Source organism: Plectropomus leopardus, chromosome 17 (assembly GCF_026936395.1).
Source record: "Plectropomus leopardus strain MGB_pleo_1.0 chromosome 17, ASM2693639v1, whole genome shotgun sequence".
NCBI classification, from domain to species: domain Eukaryota; kingdom Metazoa; phylum Chordata; class Actinopteri; order Perciformes; family Serranidae; genus Plectropomus; species Plectropomus leopardus.
Genome location: NC_142192.1, coordinates 15,528,867 through 15,556,862, shown reverse-complemented (window position 1 = coordinate 15,556,862; position 27,996 = coordinate 15,528,867). Strand labels below are relative to the sequence as shown.

The 27,996-nt window shown below is 39.5% G+C and overlaps 1 protein-coding gene and 1 long non-coding RNA gene across 2 annotated transcripts in view; one reads left to right on the top strand and one right to left on the bottom strand.

The window, feature by feature from the left end:
* Positions 1-1,466: 1,466 nt before the first annotated feature.
* Positions 1,467-27,746, bottom strand: ago2 (argonaute RISC catalytic component 2). The gene is made up of 20 exons (XM_042506295.2): positions 27,075-27,746; positions 25,387-25,434; positions 23,260-23,440; positions 23,047-23,167; positions 22,765-22,946; positions 22,128-22,264; positions 21,907-22,041; positions 20,627-20,714; positions 20,352-20,499; positions 20,129-20,248; positions 18,780-18,902; positions 18,527-18,660; positions 16,914-17,098; positions 15,531-15,690; positions 15,286-15,376; positions 14,796-14,990; positions 14,503-14,637; positions 13,987-14,088; positions 13,615-13,814; positions 1,467-13,147 (listed from the first exon to the last, which is right to left on the bottom strand). Exons 1-20 carry the CDS (start codon positions 27,091-27,093, stop codon positions 13,039-13,041), a joined length of 2,613 nt encoding a protein of 870 aa, XP_042362229.1. The 5' UTR covers positions 27,094-27,746; the 3' UTR covers positions 1,467-13,038.
* The window catches only part of LOC121957938 (uncharacterized), a 38,730-nt gene continuing 24,444 nt past the window's right edge, over positions 13,711-27,996 (top strand). The window contains exons 1-3 of the long non-coding RNA XR_015779378.1: positions 13,711-13,840; positions 15,321-15,406; positions 16,853-16,965. This is a non-coding gene — a long non-coding RNA (uncharacterized LOC121957938). The remainder of the gene's footprint in view (positions 13,841-15,320; positions 15,407-16,852; positions 16,966-27,996) is intronic.

Here is a 27,996-nt window from a genome sequence, read left to right as displayed (position 1 = left end):
ATCGCTAACAATGGCGCAGCTGCAGCTGAGTGCCTCCTGTGCAAACTCATCACAGAAACGCGGAGAAACCAGAGCAAAAGACAGCATCTGCATGGCTGAAGACCACAAGAGGTAAGTGACAAATGTGCACTTTGGATGAACTGACTGTTTAATTGCTTTGAATTTAATTGTAAAAGTGTATTTTACTTATAAAGCATAACATTAGACCTCATTTTATTTCTGATGCCAGAGAGAGGGTTATGGATTATCTGATAAACTGAAATGGTCAATTCAGAACCACTGCCTGTTAATGAAGTCAAGTCTCTCCTCAAATGAGTTTTTAATTATAATAATTATGTTGTATGGTGCCAGTTATTCGAAAGGGCAAAATTTTAAAAATGATTTAAATTTGTTTTCGACTAACAGAAAAGTGGTTTGTGATGTTCAAAACAGCAATTAGACTGAAACAGCGTTGTCTGTTGATTGTTTTTGCAATGAAAAATTAGTTAGTGGGGTTGATAAAATGTCAGATGTCAATTGGTGTTTCCTAAAGGCCAAGGTGACCTCCTCAAATGTCTTGTTTTGTCTGCAACCTGAAGACATTCAGTTTACTGTCACTGAGTAAAGAAAATATTTGCAATTAACCCTTTTTAAGCTGAGCAAATTGATTTCTGTCAAAAACATGGAAGGACATTACACTTTACAAATAAGTGCAATTGAGGGGGGAAATAAAAGAAAAAAAGGCTTAAAAAATCTATATATGAGTGTGTGTATATATATATCTATATATATATATATATAGATATATATATATATATATATATATATATATAAATAATAAAACATTCTAAATATAGCTTCCTGGACACCTTCTGATATTTAAAATATATATATATTATCAACATAGAATCATTTCTCTCTGTCTTTTTAAAAACAATTTTTCAGGTCATTTCTTAACATTTTCTAATTTCTTGCATATTGTGAGACATCTCTTGCCAAGTTGCTCAGGTTTCAAAGGTTTAAATGCATGTGAAATGCATCTACATGTAGCACAAGAAAACTGATTTCACCTCAGCTTTCAAAGGGTTAAGAAGCTCGAATCAGAGAATTATGAGTTTTTCTTTAACAACTACTCAAATCAATTGATGACTTACCAAATTTGTTGGCGATTAATTGAATAGCTGACAATTAATCGATCGTTATTGTAGTTCTAGATAAGCGTTACATTCAGCTGTGTCAGGTTCAGGGTGCTGGCGTTGTGCACGCAGGCTCACTGTCACACTGTCATAACGTTTGGGACACTTGAATAGAACGAAGCCTTTGTTCACGTGAGGATGATTGATAACACCTGTGCTTTTTCCGACTATGACAAGTCAAAACGTCTGCTGTAAAAAAACAGCTTATTGTGCAAACATTTTCAATCATTAATCATACAATAGTTCACAGTACAAAAACATGAAATAACTGAACAGAAGTCACAGCGGGAAAACTTTTGAAACATTTTTATTAATTAACGCAACTTACAGTCAAGCCAAAGAGTGAACTATATTAAGTGATACGTATTCACATTATGTCCTAACAGGGTTTACAGCATATCTTGTGTTCTGTAAGCATAATTGTTAACAAAAAAATAAGGAAATGTAAAATAGAAATCAAAGCTTACACCTTTTACAACAACAAGAAATGAGGAGCTTAGCAGTGGATGTGAACAAATTAAAAATCAGCAACATAAAGACCCTCACCAGAACAGGAATGACAGCAAATTCAGTTTTGGCATGTCGTGGTTTAAATAAGGGAGAAGAGAGAAAAGAGAAATAAACAACAACTCAAAAACTGAGCTCAAAATGACACATAATGAAGGGAGGTTTGAATTCACGTGGCTGTGCAGGGCCCGCCTTTGCCAAAAGACTTTGGTCACTTTGCTTCTTCGTCATGGCTTACAATGAGACAAAAAGCACAAATGAAAATGGCCAATGAGGGGAAAAAAATACAAGAAAAATGGAGTGTCCTGGAATCTATATATGAATGAACAGGGGGGGAATATATTTATTTTTCAAGAAACTACAGATGATTGTCTGTTGTCCTTTTTAAATGAGCGAGAAAATTATACGTTTTGTAGTCGACTACAACTCCAGGACAGCCCCTACATTCATAGGAGGTAGATAACACGGCGATGATGCGCAAACTCTTCAAGAAACGAACGGGAATCGAGCTCTCTGTCAAGTCTGTGAAATTGTAGTGCATAATTTGTTCAACTATTAAGGCCAAATAGGAACCTCACATGTAGATCTAAGGCTATTTTAAGACAAAGGTGCAGGAGGAAAAGGGGGAGGGGGGGATTTGGGACACAGTAAGCAGATACAGCCCTTTCACAACAATACCTGAGTCAACAGACGTGTTATACCGCAGAGCCTTGCAGGATGCGTGGTGCGCGTCAACTCTTCACCAGCTAAACCCGATATTTTTGGCTACACAGACGCAGAGAATAAGCAGAACAAAAAAAAAAAAAGACAGAGTACAGAAATAATATGTGACAAGTGAGAAATATACTTCAGAGAATTGCGTAGAAATTGCATAAATGACACATAATCATTTGGCCACGAGCTGTAACCTTTGTTACAACAGAACTCTATCAGATTTACTGGTCGTGGCGTGTGCACAGCCTGGAGTGACATTCAAACCTCCCAACAATGGGGAAAGTTAAAAATTTTATTGGACAATATGAAGTACACTACAGAAAAAAAAGTCAATGCAGCATATATCAGGCTTATGAGGTACTTCATGAATATATATAGATATATCAACCTTTTTAGAAAAGCTCTTCAAAGTCATATTATTCCTTATAATTCCTATTGATAGCATAAAATACCTCGTCAGTTATTTCTTTTTACTTTCCGCCCAACCTCACGTGGGCGATTTCTTTTTGAGACTGCTTTGAAAGTGCAAAACACAAATACTGATCGTTCTATGCAGCATCTACACGCAAGGTTGCATGATAATTAAAAATGGATTTTTTTTTATGTGGCGCAGCAGATTTCGTCAAACCTTTTACTGTTGAAAAGGACTCACAAACCCAATGTTGGGGCATATGGAGAAGAGAGAGAGATCTGACAAAAGGCACACATAAAAACGACTACAAACACTCTGGATGTTTTCAGTTTAAACTAAATTACAAACTGCCGCACAGCCTCGTATGTACCTTTCGATTACAATGTCCCGCTACATTGTAAATTATGTTCGAATGTGTATATTCCCTTTGTAAATTGTCGCATGCAAAAACTACATTTTATAACAAAAATGGCGTTGAGTCTGACTAATCGTAGGAAAAATGAACTGAGTCGGAGACAGGGACATCCACCCTGATTTTATTGCAGTACTGGGTTAACACGGCAGAGAAGTGTAGGCGTTTGATCACATGGAGTGGCTCAATCCGGTTTGAAACCTTAAACATTCTGGAAAAACTCAAACAGAAAAAGCTGGTTCCAAATGTTTGGACAAACTAATCTACCCATTTGCAAAGTATAGTCCCGCAGACTAAACACGTTTATCGAGCGTTGCCTTGACCTGCGTAAAGACAAACTAATTACCAACGATTCACAGGCCACACACTGACATTATTGCTGTACATACGTCTTTCCAACAAACCTTCTCCACCAAACATTCCTCAGTATGGCCAACGGTATCACATCGTCATAGTGATTTCAATTACTTTACGATGGCACATTTGTCGATAAATGCTCATGATTACGGCTTACGTCACCTTAGTTGTGCTTTGTAGTTTTCATCGCCATCTTTTGAAAAATCAAGGACTTGCATGACACAATGAGACTCCCAATTACAAAAATTTTGGTCCCCTAAAATGTCACCAACTAAAGCAACCAACCAGTCATACATGATTACTTGGTTTTCCATTTATTAAGGTTAAAGGAAAGAACAGTGCTCTCACACGATATTGGCTTGTATTGGTTTGGTCACAACAATTTTTTTTGATTTTGTTACCATTATTGTAAATGAGGGCTAAGATTAGCTAGCACCTGACACTGCTCTGAGGTAGTTTTTTTTTCCAAGTTGGTAAATAAAAAGCCAAGTCATTCTGAAGACTAGAAATGCTTTGAAGATACAAAAATACCCACATGAGTCTTGCATTATTGGATACATGTAAGATCAGCTGGATGGCATTGGTTTGATTTACTGAAGCTTGGTAACAGCTCTATTCAGTCGAGGTCAGTTTTACTACAGCCCCGAGACATACCCCAAATTACCTCCGGATGCAGCTACAACACATACTGGCTCCGTCACGGCTGCCAGAGATTAGTGGTCCACGTTCTCACCTGATTTCCCTTGAAGTGGAAATAGACAACATTGTGGTTCAATTTGATAATTGAAATGAAGTAAATTTTGACTGCACAATGTAAAGGGTATAGATTAATGACAGCATTGGTGTTTGGATTGGATCCCTATAAGCCTCGCTTTTAACATGCAATTCTAAAAATCTCTCAGGAAAAATAAGGCTAATTTAGGGCATAAAGAGAATGTGTCAACCATTGTGCCACCAAAACAAAAAGAAGACAGCACTTTTGTTGTCCCCAGTCACTATTGTGAGTTACCCTCAGTTACCAAAGGGTCTCAATTTACATTTTTTTAGTTTTACTACCCCCCCCCCGTAGCACAAATGGCAGACAGTGGAACAACTAAAGTAACTGGAAAACAAGAAGTCCTGTGTTGTTGGTAGTTGCTTGGCTCAGAGGAAAACAAAAAGTAAACCAGTTGTCTTTGTGACAGGCAGCACCCACAGTAACAGCAAGAGGGGTGGAAGAAGGATAAGTCACAGTCTCAAATGATGTCACACAATGGGGGTACAGCACGTACGCAGTGAAATCTGGTCTGCAGTTGCCGGGTGTTTACTGGGAAACTGCAGACCTGTGCTGTACCCCCACTGTGTGACGTCATTTGAGACTGTGATCTCTCCTGCTTCCACCCTCCTTGAGAAACACTAGGAGGGGAAAAGTTGTCTGTTTCCACTTTTAGTGTTGGGTTTATTTTCATGCAAATGCAACTTGTGTCTCTGTATAAGCTGCAAAAATGTTTTCAGAATGTTTGTAAAAAAAAATTAAAGACTACAGCCAAGCTGCTAAATTTAAAAACAGCAGTATTTCAATCTAAATGCTAACATTAGCATTCTAATACACTTAAAATAACAATGCCAACATGCTTATGTTTAACATGTATAATGTTCACCAATCTGTGTAATATGTTAGCGTGTTCATTTGGTAAACAGCACTTAATATAGTATTAGGATAATACATTTGGCCATAAACGAAAGTATTGAACCAAATCAAATTTGACCCGATAGAAGCATGAGCATAAAAGCTGAAGGCTCACAAAATCATTAGGATTCACCCTCTGGGAAAATGACTTTTTTTTTTTTTTTACAAAACTTGGATAAATGAAAAATTTGACATGCTGGTGACGCTTGCACAGCGGTCTCATACTGCTGCAGCTGCAGGTTTTTGTTCTGACCGAGCAGCGGCACATCTGACTCGACCCATCCAATCAACTGAACCGTCTTCACACAGTTGATTTGTTGTTATCAGTTGTGCTCCTGCTTGTTTGGAACAAAAACCTGCAGCCACGCTGGAGGAAACAGCAGATGATCACCAAAGTCATTAGTATTCATTCTGTTGGGATCGTAAATGTCACAACTACTGGATGGGTTGGATGGGAAATGTAGCTGCTAAAGGACTGCTTAAAGAAAATTCTTAAACATCTCCAGGAACTCTAAAACCGAGACCGTACATGACAACCAAAATGTGACGTAGCTGCATCCAGTGGACATGAGGCATAATGATTCTTGCCAGTACCCCATTTGAATTTGTGCTCAATAACTCATAATTGTAGCTAAAAACAATAACATAGGCGAACTTTAACAGCAGAGACCTCGTGGACACCGCACCAGTGTCACAAGACTGCAGGTAACTAGGTGGACATTGGCATGATAAAGACCGACTGTCGAGGACAAACTTATGCTTCAGAAAGGTTTAACTAGGAATACGAAGAGGAAATGATTATGCTTGCTGTAGCCAACGGAGTGCCATGTAAATCCTAAACTGAACTTTACAAAATCTGGAAAAACAGCCATGTAGTAATACAATCACCAAAAGTACTGAACACAAGCAACACTCGGACAAAAACCTTCTTTGATTTTAAGTGGCAATGCGCTAATGAGTTAGTGAGCTGAACCCGAGGAGGATTTTAGGGTTTTACAGGACAGGAATATATCAGACTGAGGGCTTAAGCAGAAGCCAAAAAAATCAAACAAGATTACACACCAAAGCAACCATCATTTATCTACAAACACACACACACACACACACACACTCAAACACAGCTCGTATGTTACAGCACCTCACACAAGCATGACGCCAAAAAAAAAAAAATGGAGAAGACTCTTTGCAACAGTGTGAAACGTTTTGTCTCCTAAAACTACAGTAGAAAGACATCTCGACTGTAGACTTGTCTGTTAGTCAGTGAAAAGATTATTGATATCAACTGTGATGTGGGCAATATCTAAATCAATAAAATATCAAAGAAAACAATACTTTCTGCAATAATTAAAGCCTATAAATAAGAGGGAAAAAACTGGAAAAAGAAAAGTGAAAAGGCTGTACATAAGAAGCAAACATGAGTATAGATGTACTGGATGGATAGCCTACGCAACATTACAAACCACGCAGGCTCTAAGTACATTCATTGTTATTATTTGGAGCTAGGAAAATAGGTTTCTACTCTACAAGAGGTTTCTTTATGTCAGCAATAATATTTATACAAGAGACGGATGAGAGGCAGACAGGAGACTATACAGAGGGTCGTGGTTGGGAATAAACTGATGTGTAGGTTCACTGGAAGTCGGCCTTTTTTTAAATCCAAGACCATTCAAGAAGCAAAAAAAGTAAACAGGCTGATCGTTACACTTTGAGGAATTTTTTATCTTAGCCTCTTCCATCCCTACATTTGAACACAGGTACAAAAGAAAAACCCAGTATTGAGAAAATAAAACTGACAGATTGATTAAATTAGCTTATGATATGCCATGAAGTTTACAAACCAGTCATTTCAACAATCTGCTTTGTCCCAGTTTTGGACTCTTGAAAAGATACAAAAAAATTGCCAAACTGAGGTGAAGTAATGTCAGTAAGGTTACCACTGCAGGGGTTTTGACAGCCTAACTAAGCACCATTAAACTGGTAAAGTAGTGCCACATTCATCCAGGCTGGTGTATTAGCTTGTTTGTTCCATACACATTCTTGATTTAGGTCATTTTGATCAAACAGTCTTAGGTAAAAAGGACACGCCTCTTCTGAATCTTGATATGTATTGTCCCAGGTAATGTCTAACACAAAGAGCCTGTTTATACCTGATACCAGTGTGCGTCTTGAGGAGATCGCAAGCGGACCACAAAGCGTAAACGACCACAAAGACATAATCCGATCACTACAACCACTCGTCGAGGTTGTCTGGGATGTATTTGGCCACGTTTAACACGGCTGCTATCACAGTATTATGGTATACTAGGGTATTGAGTGGAGCTGGACCCAAATATTCAGCTATTTGAGTATTTATCAATTGGGTGGGTATTTAGTTTTGAATTTAGGCATTCGGGAAATATTTTCTTTTCCCCAGAGAACGAACGCAAAAACAAATGCATAAACGTCCTGCCGATATCCCATATGCCAATATACAACACCTCATTTGGCCCATAACTGATAGACATCCACTTTTTCCCCCCCATCTAATTTAAGTGATCATCAAGTCTCTTCGAGTGGGAATTAACATCATATTATGCATAATCTTATCTTGGGGACTCACCAGCAGATCGATACATTCAATACAATGCTTTTTTTATGTATGTAATATTCACTTACTGTGCAAAATGAGAAAAATACTTCCACTCAGGGTTGATGTTTTGTACATGTTCACTCTGTCTATAATAAGAAATGTGTCATATTGGCAGAAATCAGCATGTTGGCCCATTCCAAAGTTTCATTTTAAAGCCAATATCTGCAGACACCTATACCGAGCGGATATTATCGTGCATCGCTTTGCAGGGCCATTTGATCTTTTAGCATAATTTACAAAGGTGGTAACAAAACCTGAACACAAGCCATCAGCTAAGGAGACGCGTGGCAGTCTCAAGTGTGAACTGCGATGCGCCTCGGCTGTCCACTTTTGTTTGGATTCCCCAAAATGCATGTTTATATCAGGTAAAAACAGGCCTTACTTTAAGCATTTTTTCTACGTGACCGTGTCAAACCTTCCGTGCGCTCTAATCTCACACTCCTTTGGCATCCATGCCTCTACAAAAATCGTATTGTCCATTGCTCATCAGCTCAATTTCAGCACCTGTCAGTTTGTTTTGCATAAAGCACCTTTCTCCCACATCGCTGTACAAAGGCAACACACCTACACCACGAGTTTCACTCCGTTTTAACGTTTAAAAGGCATTGGGCTTTTTCTCAAAGACGACGTGCTGAATGCTGGTTAGCTATGTTGAATCCCTCTTTGATCAGCAGGCGTGGCTTTCTGAATGGCAAGTGCACACCCTGAGGCCCTCAAGCCTGTTGACTGTGCCTATTTTTGAAATGCCACCAATGCCCACTGCTCCTTTCTAAATTTAAAAAAAAGGGTTGCCAGTTTTCCACCTCATAAATACTCTTAATGCTCCAACAGCTACAAAAGTCCATTCTTGTTTAGTGCAAAAACATCGTCAAATGTTGGAGTTTTTGTCTCCAGGAAAAATAATGCCGTTCTGATCTGCTATGTTAAGGTGCTGGTATAAAGTAATGTAAAACACGAAAGGAGCAGTAACAACGAGCACAAAGCCATCTCCCAAAAAGACAACTAGATGTTCTGAATTGCAGCACACTATCATTTAGGACACCCCTTCACTTTCCCCACTTTCACATACATGAAATTTCCAAACACGGACTCAACAACGGGGCTAAAAATTGACATCAGTCTCCATAAAATACTACAGAAAATCACACTTGTACATGACGGCATTTAACCAGGAAATATACAAAGTTCTGTGATGAGTTGTTCCGATACCCTTTTTGGCCTCCTGATACCGATTCCAATACCCAAACTTGCTAATCGCTCAATACCAAGTACCAATTCGATACCACTGATTTAAAAAAATAAAATTATTAACAGCTGTATACCACTAACCCTGAAACTAAAACCCTGCGAAGTGTTCACCTTATCTTTTTACTGGTTGCATTACCAGAAAAAAATTTAGTGGTGGGAAAAAAATCGATGCACCATAGTACTGTGATATTTTAGCATGACAATATTGTAGCGATACACTGCACCAATTAAACTTTTAATTATATAAATTATTAATATTACAAACACAAACTTTTGGTAGCCTACTAGAATAATCAAATCAAATGCTTTTTCAGTCAATTAGAAACAATCTGCTGCAATAAAAATACTGCTGTGCGATAAACTGGACACTTAAATGAAACAGAGGTTTTCTTTGGAGACATAATTTGCTACATGTTTAATATTATATCACAACTTAAGAATCTTTATAACATTGTATCTTGTGAGCTCTTCTGATTCCCACCTCGATTAAATACTGTGAATATTGCTGACATTTTTCAATGGCTAACGTTTAACTTTTTACCAAAATTCAATTCTTTTTTTGTTCGTTCTAAAGCAGTAATTGCAACTTTCTGTGTAGGCTACTGTTTTAAAGTGCAGAAGAATAGATTTGTGGGAAAACTGCAATTATATCCAGGTGTGGAACGACTTTTAAGTTTAGTAATAAATTACGTGGTATCGGATTGGTGCTTAGGCTAGTGTACTCACTGATACGTGACCGGGCATTTTAAGCAGTATTGGAGGCATTTTTTTAATACAGGTATCGAAACAACTCTAAAGTTTAACACATCGAAGGCCTTCCTGAATCCAATACCTTTACAAACAAATCTTCACATGGATTTAAATACATGCTTTTTTCAGGCTGAAGAGGTTGTTCTCTTTGTTTTTGGTTTGCAAGCAACTTTTAACAGTCTGACTAACAGCACCACTACGGGTGCATTTACGATTTCTCCATTTACAATTTCTCCAACTCAAGAATTGGCAATAGCTGATGTGGGCTTTGCGTTTGTTGTTCTACTGATACGGTGGAAATTCAAGGTGTCATGAAAAGTCTGTCATTTCACTGGTGCATAGAATAAAGAAGGGAAAGAAAAAAGGGAAAGCTGTGTGTGAATACAAACACACTTCAAGAATTTGGTCGTACAGCTCAACGCTCAAAACCCCGAAAAGTAAAAGAGAAAAACATTCTCGCTTATCTGTTTGAGTAAAATATGAAATAAAACATCACACAACTACATAAACTGAGAAAGCGCGTTCACCATCATGCACACCAAGCGTTTTGAACCTCTACTGTCAATGCAAGACTCAAACAATGCCAATTAGATAGATAGCAGGGGTAATTATACAGAAATGGCCCGCAGTGTGATGTTACCATAACACTTTAACAGGTAACAGGAGGTAGAACACACGGCCATTTCCATACAATTACACCAGTGTCACGCAATATGGCTGAGCCTCCCGCTTCGATTGAGAAACACGCATCTATAGAAGTCATACCAACGTTCTGCTATCGAAAGTGCATCCAAATTTACATGTTGTGAGACCAGCACCGATAAGAACAATATTGACATCATAACAGTAAATATCAAGTACGTGATTTTTCAGAATGCCCCACAAACACAGTCAGTCGGATTTCTAGTTGCTTTACAGGTAAATGAGTAAAAAGGGTAACACAGAGAGGTCGTCATAGGGAGAGCAAAGATCCTCAAAATGATGAAGCATCTTTTTTTTTTTTTTTTCTAGCGTACATGTTAAAAAGCCTCGTTGACCAGTCCAGTGAGGATTTAAGGTGGTTTACAGTGAAAACTTCTAGCACCTAGAATGTCCTTTTTGTGCTTCCATGTCTTTTTGAATATTAATCATGTAAAAGTTTGTAATCTTGTTTGGCTAAGAAAGATTGTATGTTTACAAAGGATACACCAAATTTTTTAGGCTATAAAATCTACAATTTTACAAATGACCACATAAATACTTCATCCCGTTAGAAAGGTATGAAGACGCTGATAAGCACTAAGAAACGCTACTAAATGCAACATGCTAAAAAAACAATAACAAAAACAAAAAAAAAGCCCTGATTATCTACTTCTATAAATGACCCAAATTCATTTGAGATACCCCACTGCTAAATCTCTTGGTTAAAAATGATGCATAGTTAGAAAATATAGACTACTCGCCTCCAATCAAGACTATGAGAACATTCGCCAGCTTAACTTAGTAGTAAAACTCAGATGGGATGTTAGGAAATGTCTAAAATTATTAGTAAGACCGTAAAAGTCTTAGAAGGCAAGAGAATATTTGCATTTAAAATCTGTATACAAATAGACAGTGTTAATTTAGACTACATGTGGGCCAGTTGTTAAAAAAAACTATTTTCAGCAGCCTCCACTGAAAGCTTATTCAAAATATACCTTATTACCAACATTACTATATAGTATAAAGACTCACAAAAAGTCATTTGCATAAAACCCAAGCGTTTGTGCGACAACTGCTCCCAATTCATGGAGCAAACACTATTTTTTTAAGGGACTTTAAATCAGTTAGAAATGTTGCAGCTTTCACTCCACTGTACCGAATGCCTGGATATCGAGACGCCACACAAACATCCCGCTCTGACAACGACGCTGCAGAAAACACTATCCCGCTGCTATATACATTAAAACACAGAAGTAGGGTTAATGTGTATAAAGGAAGAAATAAACAATTATCACAAATGCCTAAATGTCTAAAACATGAGTCAGCTACATGCATATTCATTACAAAACTGATTGAAATTAAATTACTATAAAAACAGAAGGGGGGGAAAAAAAAAAAAGATTTCATCAAGTTCCCCTCTATGTTGATTTCTATATCATGTGTCTTTTATCAACACGGCTCAGACTACATAAGAAAGGTGTCCATGTTGGGAACCGGTCCCAATTAAGTCTCGGCATGGGAATGGGGTTACTGGTGAAACTATTTCAGTTCAGACTAACGAGAGGCAGAGAGGGATGCTGTTTGTTCAATCTCTATTTGAACTAAAAGCCCTCATCTAGAATAAACTAAGTGTTGGTTCAAGGGTTAATAACAAATCTGATGCAAGGAATCCTTTTTGTAAATTGTCACCAGATTTGGCATAAAAATGGTCGTCAGTGTCAATCAAGGACAAATACTGAAAAACCCACCAGATGTGGGCCTAATAATTCATAGTTTTTAAACAGACAACAGAAAGGTGGTCTCAAATGGCACTTTTCATCACATAGTGCCCTATGTGAAAAATCACACGCAAACCCTCAATATATTAAGTACTTTTGTCCTGATTGAAGTACCCATTCTGGTCAGTGCACTTTGCTTTGATTGGCTGATTAATAATGTTTGTCAGAGGAGCAAATCTTTAGGCATATAAACAGAGAACAGCCCCCTTATCCTCTGATGAATTTGATCCTTCTCCTTTCAAGCACCAAGACCCTAACAAACAACAGAAACAGGAAAAGGGGTGTGAACGGCTTCTTCTAAATTATAGATCACCCCAAAGTATAATGATACTGCCCGCTAGTTTAGAAACGGTCGATTTCTTCTATCAGTGTACAAACTTTTCCTTTTCCTTTCATACTCTGCAACATCTGTTCCCACAACAAATACAAACACACACTAATGCACAACATGTAAATAAACCTCTTCCGGCGCAAACCCCAAAAAAGAGGGGTCCTTTCGCATCGTACAGTCCGATAGCTGGCTTGATTTGGGTGGGTCAGGGGCTGAAGTACAATTGTCGACACGTGGGTAACTGACAGGTCTGTTAGGTAGGGAGATCACTATGTGAAACCACTGTGATGCTATCTACAGCTGACAGTGAGACAGCGAGGGGTAGTGTGTTCCATCAGTGCGGTCTCACCCACGCCAACTGGGGGTTGTGTACTCTCAGGCAAAGTACATGGTGCGCAGCGTGTCCTGGTGGATCTGAACGGCCTTGGCCAAGGCCTGTTGGTCACGGCCGTTACTCTGGCCTGATGTATGACTGCCCTCGGCACTGAAACAGCGAAATTTAAAATTTATGGTGTCAAAAAATTTTTTGCGTTCTTATGTACAATATTTTTCATTTAGCTTTGATTATAGACTGTGTAAAAGAAGTGGATGTAGCCACTGTGAGAGTTTGTGGACTACTGTTTTAAAGCCTCGAGTTTTAGCCAGAAACAACATCTTTTTTTTTTTTTTTTTTTTTGGGAGCCGGAGGTGACCATATTTGTACCAGATGGTGGAGCTTTGGAGGTGCAAGGACACTATGCACGTCCACCTATGACAGCGCCTGGCTCCTGGATACGCCAGGCAAACCCGCTACCAGGTGCATCCGTAATTCAAGCTGACCGTGACTTCACTTTTCAAGTCCGGAGGCCACATCCACTTCTCATATACAGTCTATGGGTTTAATTTACTAGATTGCATTTACACAAAGCTGTGAGAAATGTTGGCACATACAGAATATAACTGAGTCCTTACCTGTCGTGTTCTTTGTCCACTAAGTGATAGCGAGCCCGGAAAGCCACCAAATGGGCGTAGTAGGCTGGTGCTGGGATGGAAACTGACCGGGTGCAGCGCACATAGGTGTGGCATAGCTGGTATGTGAGGACCTGCAGTTCATCTGAAGAGAAGTGGTTGTCGTCCCAGAGCACATGGTAATGAGATGGTCTGCTGGTGCCCTGCAAGGAGCGATCATGGATGACAGGTAAAAACAATGCACACACTGATCCATTTGTTTTTCATGTAAGAGTCAAAATCTATTAAATTTGCCTCTACATTTAAAAAAACAAAAAAAAGTATACTCGCAAGCTGTTTAACTTTTTAGTTAAAGCACATTTGATGAGTTCTTACCTGAATGCCAGCATGACTGCAAAGGTAGAAGTCAAATTCTGATGGGTGAGTGATTTTGGTGTCCACGGTGGTGCCTGCAGGAATGTTGCCACTCTTCCCAACCTGCAAAAATCCACACAAAAATACATCAGCAGGTTAGGACGGTTCCCTTATATTGATGAATAACAACCTTGATTTTGTGGAAAACAAAGCCACCACATGAAATTTTGACCTATGAACAACTTTTTTTTTAATTGCAGATATGGGAATGTCATTCCAAGAAGGAGTTTAAATGTTAGTGTCGTGCTAGTGTCACCAAGACACCTGGATTACATAATGTTACCAGTTAAGAGATATTGCGCAAAAGACTACACCAACATGATAGCAGCTAATTTGGTGCCATCTGTGCATGCCAAAAATGTTTTTACATACTTTTAGCCTCAAACTTGTGTGCACTCTCGCATTTTTTTTTTCTTGTTGTTAAATTAGTTACAAAACTGACAAAATTCCCAACCCTACCAGTCAGACAATACTGACCCTCTCGTTTCGGTCCATACAGAAGAGTCTTGTGTGGTGTCTTTTCTGCACGACCACAAAAGTGATACCAGGCTGATAGTCCTTCTCTAGTTTTATGCAGGCCTCCCGGATTGCCAGCAACTCATGCTGAAGGACCTGTATCTCAAAAAACAGAACAGGAGAAAAGTTTCACATAACATTAATACTAAGCTGTGTTAAACACATCATTTCTAATATAAGTACTCATGCCTGAACAGTCTATACTTCATGATATTTCCGCGTTTATTCTGCATCATTCCTGATTTGCGTATCACCTGGTTGAACTGGCCCTCGGAGATGCCGTCGCGGTAGTAGATGATTCTGGTGGGCTTGAAGCGGGTGGACTTGTAGAATTGGATGAGCAGCTCCCTCACCATGGTGGCCAGGTCCTGGATGATGTCCTGGCGGTGCTGCTGTACCCGCACTGTGGCACAGTATCTGCTGGGATGGGCATCCATACTGCCTACGACCTGAAACAAAACATATAATATGATATATAAATATAAAGAGTGGACAAAAAAATGAATTTACCTAAGTGGAATACATCCTGACAGACAGTTTTTACCATCGCTTTGATGGGAACTAACTCTTAAAAACACCAAAGTCACACAATAACAGAAACAAACTGAGTAATCGAGGCAGCGGTAGAACAGTAACTCCTGTGTTCTAAAAAAATGTTACATTTTCCTTTAAGAGCACATTAACTACCTCTATTTAACTATCTGTGAAGTGCAGATGGGCATGTTGTGTTGTGGTGGTACTCACAGCAGCAATGGATGGTTTTTTTCCATCTCCTGCAGGCGGATGAGTCACATCTGCCCCGAGGAAGATCACTGGCTGCTGGAAGACCAACGGCCTGGATCATGAATGCAGAGTGCAGACACAGGTGAAAATCAGCACAAAAAATGCACTTTTTAAAAAAAAATCTGGATGACGGTTGATAGGTGTCCCATTTCAAAGACATACACATAGATCCAAGGCGGGATTTCATTGATAGTATCTTCACTAACCTGCCCTGCGGGAGGAGGATGTTATTGACACCGCCCAGCTTGACGTTGATCTTGAGACAGAGGTTGGAGAGGGTCTGAGGTGTTGTCTTTTGAACATTCTTCACCTGCACACACTGCGTGGCCATGCCGAGTACCGTGTCCCCGACACGTTTCACCTCAGCTAAAACACACATCAGCATAATCAGGAGATATTAATTAATTAATTAAACATGATCAGTAAAAATACTGATGTTTTGCTCTGGTCACATTAAGCACACACAGGAACACTAACCACTCAGTTATTTGGGGGTGGAGATATGGTTTTACCCACCACACTGGAACCTCAAAAGTTATACTCCGCAGGATTTTCCTTAAAAACAATGTATAGACTTATACAGAAATAGTCCCTCTCATCACTTATGTCCCACTAGAAGTGTGTGGCAGTGTATCTATCTGCAGAGACTTTTCTCCTTATTTTGCAATATTGCTGACTTTCCTGGGCACAGCATTCATGTGGGTTTAGGACTTAATAAAAAAGGTAGTGAGCGTGCATCCAAGCGAAAGACTGAAAATCATGGACACAGTGCAGAATAATGCAGACAAAAGTGACTTTTGGGTTGGCTTTCACTTTTGCCAGTGACATTGTTTACAAACAGTAACAAAGTGTCATATAAATGCATTTTCTATATGCGGCCAAATTTAGTTGTTACGTACGAATAGGAAGGGAGTTCCAATATCTTAATGAGTAAGGAAGCAAATAGGAGAGCAGGTGGTGAAAATGTAGCTTTACTTGGTCTGTATTTCCTTGTTGTTATTTCCTCTATCAGAAATAGAATCAGTAACTCTGTTCTGATTAATCAGGTCCAACCGCCAGAGCTTAAAATATAACTCTGTAATCACACGAATCCTCACAGATTTTTCAAAAGTGTTTGTTCGACATCACAAACCCAAGCTGTTTAAAGTTTTTTTGCAGTAGCAAGGCATTGCTACAGTTAGCATGACACACGTGTTTTAACAACCAAAACTTTCTAAAACTTCATTGCATGCTGTCATGGCTTTATTATCAAATTCAAATGTTATTTTGCTGTATGATGGCAAACTGATATCCAGAAAATCAATCTCATCTCTAAAAAAAATTAAAAAATGTGATGTATGTGATCTCAACTCCAGCAAAATAATCATCGTTAGCAACTGTAACTGATAGAAAACCTGAATCGGTGGAATCAGCAACGTGTTCAGTTTGCAGTTCACAGGAAGCTGAGTATCATCAGTCAGGATTTCACGTGACACAAATGGATTTCTTGAAATGTCCATGTCCTGAAAGTGTCTTATCCCTGCTGCAGGAATAAATCACGCCGAAATGTACAACACAAGAACAACAGACTGAACGAGCAGATCTCTCACCGTAGACGGGCGTCTTTCCCGGTAGGATGACAACCACCAGCTGCAAGCCCTGGTAGGTGTACTTGAGGTGCCTGAACATGGGCTCCACGCTGTCCGCTCCTTGGGCGTATTTACAGAAGCAAGGCTGACCCTGAATGGGCATCCCTGCATCCCTTGAGATCTTCCTCAGCTGATCTGTGAATGCTCTGAGACAGATGAGGAACTTGTTTATTCATAGTTCAGTGAGGTTAAGCAAGTTAGATTTGAAAAAGTCAAGGAAAGTGACAAGTCTAGTAATGCAATGTTTAAAACTTATATGAAAGAAGCCCCTGAGCTATCTTGTGTATTTTTAGAGAGTTTTAACAAATCTGCAAATCCAGGTACTTACAGGGTAAATTAAACCCCAAACCAAAAATACATATTATTCCTTGTTTCTTCTGTTTCGGTGAGTTGTGAGTTTTGGATATCAGCCAGAGAGATGTCTGCCTTCTTTTCAAGGACCCATAATAAAATTTCCAAGTCCATTCACAACGTTTAACATGAACAGAGCTGTATAGTATACTTTATGCTGAAGGTTAAATATTGTATTGTAGCACTATCCAAATTTCCACAATTTTTCCAAAACTTTCAATGATTTTTACTAATTCCATTACCTTATCAGGCCTGGAAAATGAGATTGTAAAATTCCATGACTATGGAGACCCTGAAACTTTTCCTTTAACTTTACAATACTATATAAAGCTCTGATACTGAATTTTTGGGGCATATGTCGATACCTGGGAGTAAAAAAATTGCTATATTGATATATCGCATACTTGTGACAAAGATATGTAATGGAGGCAGCATATTCTATATTTTTACAATAAACTTAATGCCAAAAATGAAATCTATTGGCATTTTGATAATTAAACACTACTCTAAACATCTTTTCTACATTCTGTTCAGTTAAAAATAAACTTTATGTACTCTGCATATCGGGCGACACATAAGCTGCATATGTAAATATAAGCTTTATCTGTCATGGGCCAATGAGCCCGAGCGATATATCGGTCAGGCTCATTCTGCATATGGAAAATTAAGGATGTTATGTTTACTCTAAACTGCAAGAAGTCTGAAAAAAAACATACCGAGAAACAGTGGGACCTATATGTCTCACAAATGCATCAAACACACGTCATCACTGCCATTAAGCCTGAGACATCCCCTATAAAAGTACTGAAGTACACAAAAACTTAGCAAAAGCATTGCAAATGAATGGCACAGCTGTACATGATTAACATGCTCTCTTGCGTCCCTGTAGAGCTAAAATACCTCGGTCCTCAGGGGAGCAATACAGCGAAACACTCTGTAAACTGGGCCGTCACGACAGTTGTGAAAGACCAAAAAGAGGCACAAATCCAATAAGACAGCTTTGTGCTGTTTCTGCACTCTCGAGTGCAACATTTGAAACTCCAGCTCATGGCTCAATGTATCCTTGTGTTGGTGCGTTTCTATAGGATGTGTTCCAAATCCTATATTATGCTCGCAACTTCTTACCACCAGTCCCTTAATCACGGGCTGCCTGCCATCGAAATCAATAAGAGGCTCATGAACACAATGACAGGAAATGCATGCACCTGATGTATCTCACTTACTTGAGCAGGAGTTCAGTGCACTGCCTCTGCGGTGCAAAGCAGGCGATGGCCCACACTTTGATCTCAATGCCAGTGTGGAACTGCTTGTTCCTCATGTCCCATACTCCCTGGATTGGTGTTGCTATTGCTTTGTTCTGCAAGTTGCAACGTCAGGCACACCGTATTAGTGCTCGTCATCGTGCGCACGACAAAGTTATTTCAATAAAAGTTAATGCTGACAACTTAATTAGGTCGCAACTGCGAATCAACATACCCTGCCTCCATACAGAATGGAGGGTGCTTGTAGTACGCGACCATTCACTTCCGTCATCTCATCCCGAACCATCACTCCAAATTCACGAACATAAGGGTCGGTGTTGAAGTTGGCACTTCTCATCTAGCAAAAAAAAAAAACAAAACATGGCAGTTGGATTAAATGTGAATGCAGAATTCCTGCAAATATAAAGATCTGTAAAGATTTTTTTTTATCTTTATAAGCAAAATTCTCAATGTGTTGCCGTGACACTTTTAATGTGAATCTACATGCAGTAAGTACTTCAAGTACATCATTAATGTGACTGAAAACCACCGTAGGTTGCTTCGTTACAGCCAATTATGACCGACGTTATGAACCCTCTACTCCAGTGTCCAATCAGCAAACACCACTGAGTCTGTGCTTAGCATCAAACTGAAAACTGAGCAACATGGCCAGAAACCTTTTCTCATCTCACCTCAACTTACCAATATTCTTGAAAATAAATGAAAAGCCAGGCAAGCACTGAATCTTTATTCATTTTTTAACCACAACCAGACTAACTTTTCCACTGGTAGCACTGGTGCTTCCAACTTTCTCAGTGAATTGCATCATACATGAGCTGGTCACACCCATTTTCCATTATTACCAAAATAGTTTTTTTAAATACTCGATAGCCAATAAAATAAAGTAAGTGAAAATTGCGCTACTTTGGCTCTGATGCAGCTACCTCTGTCTATCTGCAGCCACCACTCTGTAGCCTCGCTGAATATCCCGCCCACAGCGCTATCTGACCGCTCACACGAGACTTAAGCTGCTCCGATCAGCGAGCGAAGCTGTGAGTTGAACTGAGACAGCAGATATCACTGAAGTTGTAATAAACATCACAAACTCTTTCGCTGAAGTTGCAAAAACATGTTTCCGCGTTGCGTTGGTAGTAAGCCATGTGGTAGTTACTTGATGTAACTTCAGTTGGGTGAGTACGAGAGCAGTAAGGAGAGGGAGTAAGAAGGACCTTGGACGTGGCAGAAAATGTGACCAGATAACCAAAGTTTATTTAAAAAAGCTGCACGTTCATGATACAAACATTTCATACACCAGAATTGTATAACCTGCACATTTAACCCGCGTTAGAGCCATTTGTGAGTCAGCTGTCACTTCAGCAGCTCTCACGCGAATGTGACCACATGAAATTTCAACTCGCACGCTCACAAAAATGGTTGCATATGCAACCTATTTGTTAGCAGTCTAGAGCCCTGGCTGCTACCAATTTACATCTTCTCGACTCCTGAGTTGTGACTGATTATTTTCACTGTGTACATGACAGCGACACGAGTGCGCATTCAGAAAACAATTATCTCACGACTTACCAATTTACTAATCTCGTCCTGACGGTCTGGTGCCGAGCGGGCTGTGGCACGAATCATAGTGGAGGTTTGATTGTCTGTCAGCTTTTTGATGCAGCGCTGTCCTGCCACTATGTTACACACCTGAAGAAGACACGTGAGGCAAAAAAAGTTTAGAGAAAAGTCCAGACTGAATTGGTAACTTTTTAAAAAGAGAACAAGAACAGGAGGGTAGTGATGCTTTTACCTCTAGGGGTAGGTAGGTGTGCTTCTGCTCTTGTCCCACCTGTAGACATGGGAGGTGGGGGTATCTCAGGATGAGCTTGTACTTGTCTTTGAAGTACTGTGCCACTGTGCATTCAATAGTTTGGCCATTCTCCTGCTGCAGGGGGAACCTGAGGGGAGCGTACACCAAAAAAGTAAGAGACAAATACAGCTAACCCCTGATACAGAGGACTTTTTTTTAACCACATAAAACGTTAAGACTATAAAAGACTTGACAAGATAGAAGAGCTTTGTTACGTTTGGTGGCTGGCTGGTCTTCTGGTGACGTTGCACACTCTGTACTTTCTCTTCATCTGCCCACAGTGAGTGATCTCCACCTTCAGGCCTGGAAGGAGGCATCACAATTGAGGAAAACAGAATTAAAAAAGAATCCCAAAAGAAACAAACTAAAAAGAACGAAAAACAAAGCCTATTTTGAATGGCCTGCAGGGTCAGAAATAATGTTTTCTGTCCATCTTTCCAAATTCTACCAGCTGCTGAATAGATTACCATTGTTTTTTGGCTGGTAAGTAAAGAAAACCTAGAAGCCACTTGCATATTTTATCAGAATTTTGACTGGTAGTTGGTGATTATTTCCAACCCTGGGCCTACGACAAAAGACAGGCATAATTCATTACAGGAAAAACACTTAATGACACATATTTAAATAATAATAATCTTTTTTTTAACTTGCTTTTTATATAGCACTTTTCAAATCAGTTACAAAAAAAAACATACAGAAAATGAAATGAACTAAGACTCAAACAGTTACATAATAAAAACTTATGAGTTAAAAAAAATGCATAAAATGTATGTAAAATTACCAAAAAAGGTTTTTTTAACAGCGATTTAAAAGACGAGAGTTTTAAGTGTATTGTTCAAGTATAACACTCAAGAGACTTTAGAATAAAGGTTTTATTTTTTAAGACTGTAAACTGAACCTTGACTCGAGTATAAAATTTGAATCATAAACAGATATTAGAGGAGGGAATTAAATATTAATGTTTCTCTATTGTAAATACATTTAACTGAGCACTAACCCCAAATAAAAACTTAAACGTCTGAGCTTGAATGTCCATGCAGCGTGTCTTCCTCAGCAGAGGACAGAGCGTATGCTGCCACATAGAGAAACGGTGCTGCCATCAGCGTCTTTTTTCACAGCGCTTTGACTTTTTGGTACAGCTGCCAGCAACATCTTTTTGAAAATCTGAGCTTTTAAGAAAGGCGCTTTAGTCTTCACTGCCCCTCCTTTAGCTACTGTCCTGCTGTCAGTCAGAAACTGGGGAGCAGACTGGATAAACAGTGAGTGTTGTGCTTTACGTTATAAACTTGTAGCTGTGCAGTGAAGCCTATGTTAACGTAGTGCTGGCAATAAAGAAAACGACATGCAGCGAATCACTAAAAAAGTGCTTTTTTTCTTTAATGAAGCGCTCCCCCGCACACTGCCACAGTTTTTCTGCCAAGAAAAACACTTCATGGACACAGAACCGAACTGACTTCAACAGATAGTACCGAGTGAGCTCCTGAGCTTGTCTTACCTTTGATTTCCTTAGTAAATTTCACTCGTTGAGAGTCTGTTAAGGGCTTCTGTTGTTCTTCAATGCTTTTGAAATCCAAGACCTCACACATGAACTCAATTACCGGCTGGGCTTTGTAGAATGCAGTGGCAGAAACTGTCAACGAAACAAGCACACAGAGGTGAGATTCACAGAAACAGCTTCGCTTCATCTTACTAGTGTAAAATCAGCATCAAAGTTACCGTCGATGTTGAGCATCATTTTCCAAAGGGAAGGCCTGACAGACTGGTGGAAGCCAAACCACACCTCTCTGCCGCCCCCGAGCGGGTTCGAACATCCCTCTGAGGGAGTGAAGAAAGAGCGGCCCACCGGGGTATACCTGTCAGAGAGGACAGTCAGATGTGAAATCTGCTCTGAGAAACAGAAACTATTCTCTAGTCTAGTCTCTGACTGTCAGGCCACACTGAAACAAACACAACCCAATCTCTGTCTCAACGTACGCTCAGAGACTGAAACACGTGAAAAAACGACCGTACAACACTTTTCGATCGCGCTATGTTTATTCTTTTCGGCTCGACTGGCGTTGTCAGGGTGGTGGATTAAATCGCTCTGTGTTTATTTGAACAAAACTGAGTAATCGCTCATTTTGTGCGGCCGGATTTTGAATTATTTCAAGTGGAGTTGCATGTCTGCACACTGAAAGCTTTAGAAAAATAATCAGGAAAAATGTGAAGTACATCCAACTAGTAATTAGGGCCAAAACATCCGCTGTAGCCATCTGAAAACATCAAGCATAAAGTTGGCCGCGTATTTATAACCATAAACTATAATGACAATCAATCGTCCCAAAATTATTGCTCAATAAGAAAAATAACCCACCTCATAGAGGGCAAATGTCTCATGACCACATCCAAGGCTTGGACGGTCTCAAAGGGAACGCTGGGTAGCCGCCCTGATAGTGCCTCGTGCAGCGCTTGCAGGCTAACGCAGGACACCCACTTGATGGAGACTTTGAAGCTGCGGTCTTTGCCTTCACCAGGAATGGTTACCTCGAGCTCCACCTGTGTGGTACACAGGAAAAGGAAAAAAAGATTGAGGCAATGCTGCAGATGTTTGTGCGATTTCTCCAAAAGTGGAGATGTTATTGCTGCAAATCCGTACTTTGTCTCTGCCTATGGGCAGGGGCATGGCAGTGTAGAGATTCTTCCTCCCATCATACACTGGCTTTCGATCACCAAAGATTTGTGTTTTAAAGTGCTGGACCATGTGCTCCACGATTTCCCTGAGAACAACGTGAAACGCATAAATTAGATTCCAACAACTGATCCAACATGTTGCCAGGGGACTGTCAATGATTTACACACACATACGCACCGGTTAACCCTTCTGGGGCATTTCTCAGGCTTGATGTCGATGTCATAATGGTAGACCTCCAGTTTGGGGATTTCCATCTCAAAGAAGTTGGCCTGGAGTTTGATTGTCCTGCCCATGGTGCCAAAGTCCGGCCGTGATGGTGGCTTGAACACATATTCTGGCACTGGGGAAGAGGGCGGGTCTAAAGACGGAAAAAAAAAAAAATTGCACAATTAAAATTGGATTACACAGATATCAGAAATGTCCAAAGATCTTACAGGTCCAATTAGTATTTTCTGACCGCATACATAACATGTACATGTGCACATATATAAGTAAAAAGTGTCACTTACAGATAAAACATAAACACTGTCTGTTTCTCAACTGATCATAATGGAAAACAAGTTTTTTTTTCTCCATAAAAACATTTTTGACGTCAACATCTTTCACAGCAACAAAAACATTAGAAACTTTTGACTATTAACAAAGGAATGAGAGATTTTCTAATTCATACATTCCTCTCCGAATTAGAGACTTAAGTCTTCTTTTTTTTTTTTGTTTGTAAATGTGTTTGATTTTCAGAGTTGTTATCCCGCAAAAAAAGGTACAAAAACATGTATATTTGTCTTAATTTCAAACATTTTCTCCCATAGGATTACAAAACACATTCAGGTGAGGGAGGGAGAACAGCATAACTTCATCAAATAATTGTATTAATTACTCAAAAGTAGAAAGGGGGGAGTGAAGAAAAGAGGAGAAAAATAAAAAATAAAATAAAAGTTAATTAAATAAAAATAAAAAATAAAAAAAAAGAAACTAAAAACAGCTGTTTGCTGTAATACTGTAATTACAGGTACCAGCCTATTCTTTACAGACGGGTAGCGAATCCATGAGAAAAGCACAGCGGAGCGAGTTGTTTCCAACAGTAACAGTCTTCTTTTTCATGGTTACTTTTTAGCAAAAGCTACCTAAGACGACTTCTGCGTGACATGTCTCAACCAGTTTTGCACGACTTGTTCAGCCATGTCAACTAGTCCTCCATGTGGTAGGTTATCACCATTGTGGTGACGAGAGAAATTTAAGACACAATATTTTGGGACACCAAAACATAAAAGGTTTTCAAAAGCAAGCAGTAGTAAATCCAGATTGAGAAAGCAGAAGCTATGATATCTAAGGTGTAGATTTTTGGTCTTTTAGGGCAAATCTGTAATTACGAAGCTAAAAGGGCATTTTCTCAGTTAAAGTGCATCATCAATGGATCAAATGACTCGAGCGACAGCAGCGGTCTCTTTTCTAGTGACGCCTTAGCGTGAATTTTCCTACATCTTGTTGGACAAACACACCACTTGCTGGGTAGTCTCGATCTTTTAGTCCTATTTTATAAACAGAAATGACCGTCGCCAGTTGCTGTTTATCTGCTGATGTTAGTTTGAATAACTGCGGAGGTGAGCGCACAGTTACAGAATTAAGTCTCTGACATCATCTTTTACATCAAGCATTGAGGAGCCAGTGAGTCAGGTCATCATTTAACACCATCGCTTCTTCGTTCACTGGCTGTTTTTGGCTGGCAGAAGGTGTGTGTGAGAATTTGGACCCGGCTCCAAATCAAAACCAGTCTGTTCAGATTTTTCCAGGTGCCTGTTGTTCATTCTTTATAGTCTGGAGACTCTCAAAGCCTTCATCATTGGTAGAAGGGCTGAACCGAGACGCTCCGTATCTGCGACTTCAGCTATTACGGCGAGACTGTCAGAGCTCGCTCTGCCGTCCCCTCAGTGCCTTATCTTTGTGCTCCAGCTCTGTCCTTTCAAACAAAATAACACCCAGAAAATCTAGTAATATACGGTTGCTGTTGTTGAATAACCTTAAGCGTTTAAAATGCATTACCTCTCAGAGCATAAAATGAGGTGCATTTGGAGGAAATTGGCCATTTAGTAGGACATTGTCTTCTTTAGAGTCTCACCTACAGCGTTAAATCACATGTGTCCCATTTCCTGGACAATTTCATTATTCACTCTGAAGGTTAAATTGTACTTCAGATAAGCACATACTGCCATGCTTGAATGATATGAAAGGCATGATGTCGCCACTTACTGGACCAATGCTGGGACCAGTTTAAGGCTTGAAAGCCCAAATATGGGCAAAACTTACCAGAGCTTATTGACCCAGAGGAACGGGGTCCCTCTTGCATCTCGGTGGCTAGAAGACAAGAATTAAGATGTTATAAATACTTAATCTGAAACGCACTTTATTTAAGTATGAGAGGTGAAAACATACATTTGAGTCACTTAATGCATGAAAGAAATGTAGGTTGTTTTTTTTTTTTTGCTTAACCCCTTGAAACTTGGATTGATTTCTTGTGCTGCGTTTGGACCCCTTTTACAAGCTGTTTGACCCTTTGAAACCTCAGCAAATTAGTTTGATTTATTTCATTAACATTGGGGGAAAAAGGCAATTATCAACTAGGCAAGAAATGCCCCACACATAGCAAGAAATCCAAAAAGGTGACAAGAAAATTACATAAGAAAAATGTTAAAGAGGGGAGGAATGTTAGCAAATTATCAAAAAAAAGTCTCTAACTATATTTGTAATTTTAATAATTTTCTATGTAAAATTATGTTGCAAAACAGTCAAATACAATATATAAATACATTTATGTTTCAGCACATTTTAAGAAATAATTTTCTTTTTTTTTTTTTTTTTTTTTACCATTTTTGGGCTCTTTTAAGTTGCTGTTTGAAAGAAATTGGGCTTAAAAAGACAAACAACTTCTTTATATAGCAGGTGGCAAAAAGAGCCAGTGCAGAGTGTTACTCATCTTTACTTGCACATTTCCACTGCAACAACTAACTACATTTCAGTACATCCATCTCTCTTATCGCTTCTAACGCCATCGTCCACAATCATGGGCTGCTTTTTCAAAACTCTTATCAATATGCACACAGGAGGAATCGTGCAAGCCGCCAATCTAACTGCTGGAGCCACCCATTCTCCTGGAAATAGCCCACAGTTAATATTTTAGTCCTGCAAAGAGAGCAGAGATGCCTCCCGCAACATAGAAAACAAACCCTAAAAACAATCACTGCATTTGAAAACAATAAAACACAGTGTCTCTGGTGTTTTTAATGATTGTTACTGTGAATAAAAGCCACTGATGGGGAAATAAACTTAAATGAGCAGCAAATATAAACATCGTATGTAGTGTACAGCTGTATAATTGACTTAGCCTCGGTCGAAACTCCTACCTGAGTCTTGTTTACTCTTTTAAATGTCATAAAGCTCGTGCTACACTGAGCGATTTGGGAAATTTACATCGTGAGCAAACGCAATCCAACATAACTTTAATCTACCGAGTCCAAGTTGGACACTGGGATCTAACCATAGCTGCGATTGGTGATGAGATTAGATGGCATGGTCGGCCGCTAGATATTGCTTTAACACTGTATTTTGTATCCAACGACAGAGAGACTCACAGCAAAGATCGGTGCGTTTATACTTGCGTGATCTGTTAAGAAAATATACACCGATCGACCCCACTTTGTGAAATTACCCCGAGAAGCTAACCAACAACAAGTTGGGGAAACGAGGCACCGCTGAAGCTAACTTGGCTAACAGCAGCTTCTTGTTGTTGCACGCTAGCTAAGCTTGTCTTTACTACTAATGCCTGCACTTAAGACCGGGGCGACATGTTGTCGATCAAAGGATTTGTTTGTGATAACTAGCTTAATGAAACAGGGTTTCTACAATGAAAATGTATCAGCACGGTGTGATTATTATTATTATTTTTTTTTTGGTAGCTGCATCACTTAGCCGATGCTAATGTTAGCTGCAGCACTTACCTCCAGCAGAGGAATACATTTTGTCGACTTTTTAAGCGTGTGTCGTGGACGTACAGATACTCCACTTTATTTGGGCCAAAATCCACCGAAACTCATGCGTGGTCGAAAAGTAGTTATATGTACAAGAGCGAGGGAGGAAGCCCAGTTCGGAAATAAAGATATTTAGTTAGCCAAGTGGTAAATATTTGGAGTCTCTCATCCTCGGCACGGCCCCATCCCCCCAACACACAAAACGGGAGCCGAGAGAAAAGATAGCAGCGAAAAGACCCGTGCGGCGCAAGAGGCTTCCCTCCCATCTACTTCCGTTTTTGCTCACTTCCCGTAAAGCAGCCTTAAAGCAGGGACACTCAACTTGCTTAGCTTGGGGGACACTTGAAAGATTGCAGGAGGCCAAAAATGCGGCCATTTTTTTAGTCTTTAAGGATATTTCTCGGATTTTATGACATTTCAAGGATTGAAGCACGTTTCTGGGAAATTTGGATATTTCTTGGATATTTCTCAGATCTTAGGGCTATTTCTAGAATTTGAGGATGTTTCTAGGATTTTTAGTCATTTCTGGGATTTAAGGACCTTTATAGGACTTCAGCACATTTCTAGAATGTGTGCATGTTTCGAGGATTTTAGGATATTTCTAGGTTGTTTTTTTTTTGCACATTTCTGGGATTTACAGCATTTCAAAGATTTTTTACACATTTGTAGGATTTTAGGACATTTGGAGAATTTTAGTACATTCAAGGCTTAGCTGGGACCTCTGTTGGGGAGTATGTGGATCCTCCACTGGCATCTTTTTTGATAAACATGCTCTGTTTTGCACTCTGGCATCTTATGTATATTAAACACACAAAAGCAGTTTCCAGTGTGAATAATTATTTTTATTGGAATCCTACTGGGGGTCAGATTGGGCTCACAGGCCGTGAACTGA